Below are 10,006 nucleotides of genomic sequence, written 5' to 3'. Positions count from 1 at the left end.
GTGCCAGCCCCACCACCTCTGATCCACGTGCTCAGGCAAGGTGCCCACACTGTGCTGCCCACAGCACAACCCAGGGGTTGCACAGAGGCAGGGCACTGCCAGAGCCTGCCCACAGATTCACACCATGCCATACCCATGCAGTTATTTCCTCCGTTGACTTGCATGTACTCAGGGGGGCACACGCAGGTGTAGTTGCCAAGGGTGTTGTAGCAGGTCCCAGGGCCACAGATCCCAATGTGAGCAGAGCACTCATCAATATCTGCAAAGAAAAGGAGATTGGAGGTCAAAGCACTGGGCAGAGGGAGAGAAGGGCCTGATGTGGGAGTGGTGGTAGGTTTGGCACAAGGTTTGGATGGGCCCAATATAGGGACAGGGTTTGTGATAAGGATGGGAAGTCTGGAAGAGAAAGGGGAGGTCATTCTGCCAACCATTCCTATGGCAGCCCAGATACACACACAGGTCTGTTGCACACACAGGCACACAGCCAAGCACAGGCACCACACCACAGCTACCTTCACAGATGCGCGTGTCCTCATTGAGGTAGTAGCCGAGGGGGCACTCGCACTGGAAGCTGCCAAAGGTGTTCACACAGTTGCCACCCTGGCAGAGGCCCGGCAGCTCCTGGCACTCATCGATATCTGAGGAGGGAGAACAGGCAGGAGATGGTCATTGCTTGTCAGAGCAGCACAGGCAGTGCCTTCACCCCAGCATCCACAGCGGGTTCATCCCACCACCTCCAGCTGGTGCCCACGAGTCTGGAGCACATCCGAGGAGAGCACACACTTGCTGTTTGTCATTTGGTGGACAGGGGCTCAGCGTGCACCCAGCCAGCCCAGTGCCACAGCACAGAGTGCCCACACAAGGCTGGGTGCGCTCCCCCAGCACCCAAGCCCCTGGTGAGGGGCATGGGGTCTATGTGAGCTTACCTTCCAGGATGACAGTGATGGGGTTGGGCCGGAAACCTTCTCCTCCAGGGCACAAGGTCTTGTATTCAGCTGCAGAAAAAGTCAGTCAGGGGGGTCCTGGGCTTGGTGGGCTCCCATGAAACAAGGAGGGGAGGGAGAACCAGGAGAAACCCAGGAGAAATAGGCCATGAGGATGGTGACAGTGGTCCAGATGGAGCAGCCTGACTCCCATTGCATGCCAAGCCAACATAGTCATCCTATCTCTACCTCTGAACGGGGTTATTCCACATCCACTGCCCTCTCCCAGTCCACTGGACTGGAAAGAGGGATCCCAACCTGCATTCTTCAGGCATGACCAGCCTGGTATCCCCCCACACCTCACCACTCCCACACACTAACACAACAGGGTTGCTGCCTTCTCCCTCAGCTCCCCTTGCTCCATCATGATGATGATAGCATATCCTGGACCCAGGACCCCCAGCCTGAGTTGAAAAGCCATAGGGATGTGGCCCCATCTCTCTTCTCAGCTCTGTGCTGCCCATCCAGCCCATGTCCAAGGTCACCTCAGGTATGTTCCCAACTCACTCGTGTTGGCTGGAGGACAAAGCTCACATGGGTTGCCCCATGCACGCCCCAGCGAGCAGCAGCAGGATGCCCGGGTGACCCCAACTCCAATCTCTGCGCTGCAGGAGATCCCACCATCGCCTCGATCCTGGGTGTCAAGGAAGCAATTCCCAACACGGGTATCTGCACAAAGACAGCAGTGGGTGAGCAAATCCCCTCCGGGAAAGACTTGTGTGCACAGGAGGAAAGAATGGCATTATGGCATCAAGAAGCAGGGAAGAGGGATAAGACCCCAGTTCTGTCCCAGATGCCCACACTGTCAGCTACCTATGTTGTGGTAAACCACAGCCAAACTGTCCTTGCAGCTCATGACTTTGAGAACCCTTCAAGAATAAAGTGTGTCCAGCTTGTGTGGTAAAAGCCACACTCTATCATACAGGGGTCACAGCTTGGTGGGCTGCCATCAGTATGGCTGCAGAACATGACCCAAATAATGTCCCCAGTAACCCAGGGCCTTTCAAGAAACAAACACTGAAGAATAGCTCCAGAGCTGCCCAGGAATATCATTACTTCAACCAGCAGAGCACCCACACTGGTGACACAAGGTGGGCCAGGCTTAACAGGAGGTAGATACTCCTCCAGCACAGCCAGGTATTTGGCAGGACAGAGAGTGGTCAGCCACCCCAGCCTCTGGCAGTGACCAGTTTCAGCTATGTGGGACCAACAAGAAGGACTGCCAAGGTCTCAGATGGAAGGTGTCCTCTCCACTCACCCACACAGCCCACACCAGTGGGGTTCAGCTCGAAGTCCTGTGGACAGTTGCAGAGGTAGCTGCCAGGGGTGTTGACACACAGGCCGTTGATGCAGTTCACAGGGTCTGCACATTCATTGATGTCTGCAAGGATGGAAAGATGAAGACTGAAAAATAAATAGATGAAGAAACCACAGAAACCACAGCCCTAAGCTCTGCACTGTACGTACTAAGCTCTGCACTGTATCCCCACAACCACAATGTTTCTATGGCCTTCTAGAAACAGATCTTGCTTTGTCTTACCTCACACCACCCTGCCCAGAGTCAGAAGAAAGGAGCAGAGCCACAGCTTTCCCTCGTATCCACTGAAGGCCCAGCTCCCACCAGCATTGCCAAGAGCAAAGGCACATCACCACATCACACAGGGATGCTTAAATGGCTTTAGGCTGCTAGTGCCACTCCCAGTGTCGTGGCTGGGGCAAGGTCACACCAGCAGATCCCAGAGCAGTGACCCTCATCCAGGAGCCCTGTGCAAGCCCTGTACCTGTGCAGTTGCCTCCACTCCTGTCCAGTTCATAGCCTTCATCACAGGCACAGCGGAACATCCCAGGCAGGTTCTGGCAGGTCCCAAAGACACAGATGTTCTGGAAGGTGCATTCATCAATGTCTGCAAAACAGGGAGAGCTGAGGATTCAGGATCTGGTGTCCCATCTCAAAGCAGAGCCACAGCCCAGCTGTGGGTAACCCAGCTCAGGTTCTAGAGCCATGGGATCCCATCTCCTGGGTGAGGAGGACTAGACACGCTGGTATGCTCTGTGTATGCCCCCTCCCTCACCCCTGTTTTCCTGATTGTCCACATCCTAATGGATCTTTGACCTCATCCAACCTTGCTTCAGGCTGGAGATCAGCTGTACTGGAAGAGTTGGCACCTCAGGAGCCTTGCACCACCAGGGGATGGTTGGTCTTGCTTAGCCATCGATCAGGTGGTGACAGGGCAGTAGAGAGACCAAGACCAGAAAGGAGGTGGACACCAGACCTCCTAGAGCAGCAGTCAGAAGTCTGGGCACTCACCCTGGCAGGCCTTGCTGTCCTCTGTGGGGTTGAAGCCCATCTCACACTCGCAGCGGTACCCCCCGGGTGCATTGAGGCACTGGCCATTCTCACACAGGTTCACGTTGTCCGCACACTCATCCACATCTAGAGAGGGTCAAGCACGAGACTGACGTGGTGTCCACCCCAAGACGGGAGCTTCCCTCAGCTTGCCCAGGAAACTCCCATGAGCTGCTTTCCACCCCTCTGCTGGGAGGCTGCAACACTCCTCATTGCCTTGATCCTCCCCAAACACATGCTGAGAAGAGGGTGGATCTCTGCTACAGGTATCTGAGCAGGCCGTGGTTCAAGGCAGGCTGCAGTGGCTTTTGGGGGACATGTGCTTTGGGGAACCCCAGACACAAGCAGCTGGGTGCTGAACCAGCTTGGTGGTTCTGAAGGGGTGACTCCATGTCCCAGCAGGGTCCCCACTGAGTCTTTGGGCCTCACCAGAGCAGGAGAAGCCATCCCCATTGAAGCCTTCTCGGCAGGCACAGCGGTAGGAGCCTGGTGTGTTGACACAGTTGGCATTCAGGTTGCACTTGTGCTCTTCAGTTGCGCATTCATCCAGGTCTGGGAAGGGAGAACACCCTTGTGAGCGCTTTGCCTCTGGCCTTCCCTCTAAGCCCAGGCAGATAGTGCAGGGGCCCAGAGGACGCTCAAATGGCCCAGGAGACCACAGCCTCCAGGAACCTGGAGCACTCATGAGGCTCCAGCACATCTCTGTGAGCCCCTATGGCCCTGAGACACTCCCATGGCAGTGCTGACACACACAGTATGGCAGTGAGACACTTCCACGCACATATCCACACTCCCAGTACCTTCCCAGTTCAGACACACATATCTTTACATCCCTTAACACACACCACACATGCCAGGAAGTCTCTGCACTCAGGTACACACACCAGCACATCCCTACACACCTCCCACATCCATAGAATCACAGAATGGTTTGGGTTGGAAGGGATCTTAAGATCATTCAGTTCCAACCCCTTGCCACGGGCAGGGACAGTTCCTCAGTTCTCCTCCAGTGCCTCATAATCCAATAACTTAAAAGATTAAATGAGCTTGTTCTGAATTTCTACCTCTGCTCACTGCATTGGTACTCAGCTCTAGCTCTCACAGTTATCAAACCACTACAAGTCCGTCCACACCATACCCCCAGCACATCACCACACAGCCACATTGCCAACCCGACAGCCATCTACACTCATCTCAATACCATGCCCACATGCTCCACATCCCACAAATACATGTCCAGCCTTCACAGGTGTCCACAGAGCACCTGGACACATGAAGCCCCTCTCCTGGGATGAGGAACTCACCGTTGCACTTCAGCCCATCTCCAAGCCAGCCTGTACGACACTTGCATTTGAAGCTCCCGGGCACGTTGATGCAGGAGGCGTGCATGTCACAGTTGTGAGCCCCAATCTCACACTCATCAATGTCTGCAGGAAGGAAGGACATCAGAGCTGACACAGCTCCGCTTCCATCGGAGAGGAGGGGGTACAATCCTGCTAATGGGCCTGGGTACCAACAGCTCCTGGGATTCTGAGCCCCAGGGGATGCTCTGGGGAAGAGGCTGCCTGGAGTTGTACCCTTGACCAGCTCAAGGCTACAACTCTCACCCTGCTCACCCCTGGAAGATGAAGACAGAAGGAAGGGCAAGCCCCTGGCTTGGCTGTCAGCTAGGAGAGTGTCCGTTCCTGCCTGCAGCCTGCCTCCCTGGCAATCTCTGCCTGCCCAGGAGGGGCTCCCAGCACACAGTCACATCTCTAGGAGTGCCCAGGAGCATCCAGTCTAGTGTGTTCCTACCTGTGCAGCCTGTGGTTCCCTTCTTGACAAAGTAGCCCAGCTGGCAGTGACAGATGAAGGAGCCCTTTGTGTTTTCACACTCGCCGTGCAGGCAGATGTTAGGGTTGAGATCACATTCATTCACGTCTGCAGGAGAAAAAGTACTTGCTTGGAACACCACAAGAACCATGACACAGCTCTGCGGTAACGCTCTGTAGCCCTTCCTCCATCCAACAACAGCCTTGTGATGCAGTGCTGACCACAGCCTTGTCCTCACCAATACAGGTCTTCATATCCAGGGATGCCATGAAGCCATCAAAGCAGAGGCAGCGGTACTCCCCAGGGATGTTAGTGCACTGCCCCCCATCACAGATGTCTGGATTATCCTCACATTCATCAATATCTAGAGAGAAGAGAACAGAGTAAAGATGTTAGAGTCAGTGAAAAGGTATTGTGGGAGCAGGAGGGAGTCACAGGAGGGACTTTGCTCCAAATCATGTAGTTACAGGACTCTGGAGCCTTTAACAAGGGGCTGGACATTGCAGTGCACAGCAAAAACATCTGTCCAGGAAAATCACCTCTCTGGAAGTGACTTAAAAATGAGACCCCTCACCCTGAAGCCAACACTAAGGCTGACTGGCCATGGATGCAGAGGTCCCTGGGACAGCACCTACAAGGGCAAAGCTGACTGCTCACCTGCACATGATCTCTTGTCTGGCATCAGCGCGTAGCCTTCACTGCAGCTGCATTCATAGCTGCCCTCCGAGTTGGAGCAGTGTGTGTCACAGCCACCATTGGTTATGGTGCACTCATCAATGTCTGGGGGAGAAGGGAGAGGTTAAGCAGCTGCCTGGGTCATGGGCCCATGTGTGCCTTGCAACAGAGCTGCTCAACCAAGGTGCCAGTAACAGAGACAAGGTGGGAGAGGTGCTGAAGAGGAAACAAAACTCCCCCAGCCAGAAGAAAGCATCTCTTGCTTTCCATACCAACCACTTGCAGCTCACACTAGTTTCATAGCTGATGACCAACCTGGCTGTAGCTCAACGAGGAGGTTCTCCCCCTTGCCTTACCCTCAGACACCCCAGCAAGCATTTTAAGAGGCATGAGACCAGGAGGCTTATGTATATATACCGGGGTCTTGGCACACCTATTTGGCAAAGAGAAGCACTCACCAACACAGCCCTGCCTGTCCAGTGTGGCCTGGAAACCCGAATCACAGGCACACTGGTAGGTACCAATGACGTTGACGCAGCGTCCATTGCGACACAGGTTGTCACTGAGGGAGCATTCGTTGATATCTGCAGTAGGAAGAACAGTGTGAGCAGCCAGCCATGCTGATATCATGATGAGCATCATTTGGTATCCTCCCTGGCTACCCCGCACCTACTACTCTCTCCAGACTGAGTGTCAGTGCCCCACTGATCAGTCTTCAGTGAACAGCAGGCAGAAAACAGACATCATAAGTGCAATGAAACCCTGGGAGCGACCTCGGTCCCTCCAGGATAAGTGTGTTCTACCCACATACAGAATTGAAAGGACAGATTCACGTGCCCATCATGAGATCCAAGTCTCCCTGTATCATTACCCTTGAACAGACTCTGTTCATAACTTCATCTCACCTATGCAAGTGTTCCCTTCAGACGTCAGCTCATGTCCAGGGGGGCAGATGCATTCGAAGCTGCCATCTGTGTTCATGCAGATCCCACCTCGGCACAGCAGTGGGTCCCGCTCACACTCATTGATATCTACAGAGAACAACATGAAATCATAGAATCACAGATTCTGAGATGTGGTGGACTGTCCCCTTCAGCTTGGTTGTCCAGATGATGGGGTGGAGCTGGTGCCGTGCACCACAGCCCCATCACCACAGAGGGACATCACAAAATCAACAGGGCAGCGAATGCAGGGCTTGGATGGATTGATGGTTGAAGTATGCACTTGGGAAATCACAGCTCTTGTCTTGATCTCAGTAGAATGGAAAGTGTAACATCAGGAGGAAAGAAGTCAGCAGCTTTGTGCAGATTAGCCAGCAAGGATTAGAAAGATAGTTCCCAGCTCACATCCACCTGTCCTAGGACATTGTCACAAGTCCTATCAGCAGAGGGAGAGTTCCTTGGAAAATGTCTACTTTCTTATAGAAGACTGGCAGAGACCTTCTTGTAACAGCCTTCAAGCAGTGCCAGAATCACACACAGGGCTAGGAAATAGGCTGTGCATGGCTGAAAAAATCACATATGGACAAAGAGATTAAATTTACTGGGAACTGGAGAAATTCCTGAAATAGATGTAACTGCTGTGAGAGGGATGTGATCCAGGCAAAGATGGAATCAGGCTGCTGGCATTACAAGTGAAAAAAGTGATAGAGAAGTTTAGGAATGCCAGAATCAAAAAAAACCCAACCCCCAAGCAAGGGAAACTACTGGAATGGTGGTGGTTGGAAACAGAAACCCACAGAAGAAGGAGATGAAGAACTGCAAGTATGAAAACTGGGAAGCCTTATTATTGATTCATGATCTGTGGCCCCTGGAGTAAGCTCTTTGTGATCTACTGTGATATTGTACAGGTCTTTGTGCTACTTGTGGTGCTTCACATGGCAAGTGCTGGATGAATCTGATCCTCTAACTTTGGAAACAGGAATCTGAGAATGAGCTTCTCTATTTTGGTCCCAGCACAGACTCAAAAGATTTTATATTCTTGCTTGTCCCTAGATTTGACTCGAGATGTTTTGCACTGACAGTAGGAGAGGGAAAAGAAGGGAAGCTTCCATGGAACTGCTCAGAGGATTCATCTGTCCACAGCTGTACTCTGAGACATGTGCATTCAGAATACAAAGCCATTGTGTGTAATATAAATGAACTGAGCGAGCTAAAACAATGCCCCTAAACCCCTTTTATTGCCAGCAGACAGGGGAGTGATGCAGATCTATTTGAAACCCATCTTCTTCTCATATGTTTGTTTTCCTTGGGATTAAGAATGGAATCTTTCACCTTACTTGAACAAAACACTCTGTTGAGATTTTCATCTCCTCTGCAGCTAAAGTAGACTGGAATATGTGTGACAGTGGAGGTGATGGGCCTCTATCAAATAGCCCCACAGGACCCATGCCTCTGATTCTCCATGGTAGGAGGCTGTTCCTAATGAATTGTAGGATGCAGGTTCAGTGCTGAGGTTGTCTCCTGCCAGAGCCTGGCAAGAATTCCTCCCTCAGGAGGCTGAAGCCAAGTTCTTTTGCCAAACACAGGCAGGAAGAAGTTAATCCTTGACCATGGGAAAAGCCACAGTTGTCACAACACACTTGGGGGTGAAATGAGTCAATCCCCTGTCACCTGGAAAAAAGGTTAAGGTGGAATGGGCATTATAAAAAACCCAAACAACCCAACCCAACCCAACGATGAAATACAACATCCTTGTGTAAAGATATCAGACATCTCATTACTGAAAGAACTTATCAGGCCATCAGTGGGGCTGTGATATTCTCAGTATCTCAGAAATGAAGAAGGAGAAAGAGGAGAAAGATCAGTGTAAGCTGTGGAAACCCACGCTACAAATTGTATGGAAAGACACAACCCCTTGCCAGTGGCAGATATATTTTAAAGAACTTGGAGAATCAAATAGAAAAAAGAAATAAATGGTATTGAATCAAGCCACAGATTGAAGTGGTTTGAAAGTCCAAGCCAAAGCAGAAAGAGCAGAGTATTAAGGCTGTCAGTCAGACAAGCTCTTCTGGCTAGACAGATGAGGAGAGGAACATGGTATGCCAGGAATTAGAGGACAGCAACAGTCTGGCTGACTTGTTGGAGACAAACTGAGGTACTGAGGTCATTGATGGGATTTTTTTAAGCTACAAACAAGAATTGAAAACAGATGAGAAGCTGACAGAATAAAACCAAGCTTTGGCCAGATGGCAGGAGTTGTAAAGAATGATCTAAGGATAAAGGATGAATAAATGGGCAGGTGAAAGGGAGCCTTTACAATCCTAACTGGAGATAGAGTGGGGTAGAAGAATGCAGATGGTCCACCAGAACTTTTCATGAAGGACTTGATCTGTGCTATGTATTTGGGGAACTAGACAGGGGCTTGACTAATGGTTGAGGCTGGTATGAAAATGCAGATACAGCAGCAGTTGATTAGATCTCACACAGAAGTGAGACCAGGTTGAGAGTCATATGAGAAAAACTTGAGTGGGAAGCAGGCCAAGAAAAACTGGTTGAATCAGCAAGATTCAAGCTGGAAGAGACACAAGCTATCAAATGGTGAACCTCTTGCTGAGCAAGGTATTTCTCCATGTTCTCATGCCAGTGGAGGCATTCGATTTAATGGCACGTGGTTGTGGGATGTGCAATGACAGCAGTGCTATGAAGACCAAAGCTTAATCTGTCTTCTAATAGAGGAGTGGAAATAATAGGTCTAGGAATCTCAGTAGTGATGTAATCATGATATAACTGACAGCTCCTTGCAAGGAACATCTATCATCTAAGAAAGGGACCAAGCTACATGTAACTGTGTTTAAATGACTGATGTAGTATGTGAGACATCATTTAGGGCAGGTAGATGAACCAAGTTAGGAAGATAACTGTGGTGGCATGGATACATCTACAAAAACATCTACAAGTTGACAAACATTCTGCAATGGTGTTTGAAAAGACACGGTTTAATGTAAGGGTTGAACATATGAATCATGTCTGGAGATGGGTGTACATTTAGAGTGTGGATATGTAAATAATCAGTGGCAGAATAAATAATAGATGGGTAACACAAGGCTGACAATAAGTAGAAGGAGACGAGACATCACCCAAAGGAAAGAGCCAAGTGCGTATGAGAAGTGGAGCTCACAGCCAATGAGTTCAAGCTGCTGGCCTGGCAGAGCTCCACTGGGCAGTAGCCAATCTCCAGTATAAAGGTT

The 10,006-nt window shown here is 50.9% G+C and overlaps 1 protein-coding gene across 1 annotated transcript in view; it reads right to left on the bottom strand.

Annotated features, from left to right (window-relative positions):
- The window catches only part of LOC104403559 (fibrillin-2-like), a gene marked incomplete at both ends in the record, with an annotated part of 39,274 nt that overhangs the window by 5,905 nt on the left and 23,363 nt on the right, over positions 1 to 10,006 (bottom strand). Inside the window, 14 exons of the mRNA XM_010011738.1 lie at positions 134 to 259; positions 513 to 638; positions 927 to 995; positions 1,491 to 1,652; positions 2,242 to 2,364; positions 2,765 to 2,887; positions 3,292 to 3,417; positions 3,760 to 3,882; positions 4,635 to 4,757; positions 5,125 to 5,250; positions 5,381 to 5,506; positions 5,800 to 5,922; positions 6,276 to 6,401; positions 6,723 to 6,848. Of these exons, the coding sequence (XP_010010040.1) occupies positions 134 to 259; positions 513 to 638; positions 927 to 995; positions 1,491 to 1,652; positions 2,242 to 2,364; positions 2,765 to 2,887; positions 3,292 to 3,417; positions 3,760 to 3,882; positions 4,635 to 4,757; positions 5,125 to 5,250; positions 5,381 to 5,506; positions 5,800 to 5,922; positions 6,276 to 6,401; positions 6,723 to 6,848 (1,728 nt within the window). The remainder of the gene's footprint in view (positions 1 to 133; positions 260 to 512; positions 639 to 926; positions 996 to 1,490; positions 1,653 to 2,241; positions 2,365 to 2,764; positions 2,888 to 3,291; positions 3,418 to 3,759; positions 3,883 to 4,634; positions 4,758 to 5,124; positions 5,251 to 5,380; positions 5,507 to 5,799; positions 5,923 to 6,275; positions 6,402 to 6,722; positions 6,849 to 10,006) is intronic.

This window comes from Nestor notabilis, unplaced genomic scaffold (assembly GCF_000696875.1).
Source record: "Nestor notabilis isolate BGI_N333 unplaced genomic scaffold, ASM69687v1 scaffold21093, whole genome shotgun sequence".
In the NCBI taxonomy this organism is placed as follows: Eukaryota; Metazoa; Chordata; class Aves; order Psittaciformes; family Psittacidae; genus Nestor; species Nestor notabilis.
This window is presented reverse-complemented; position numbering and strand designations above follow the sequence as displayed.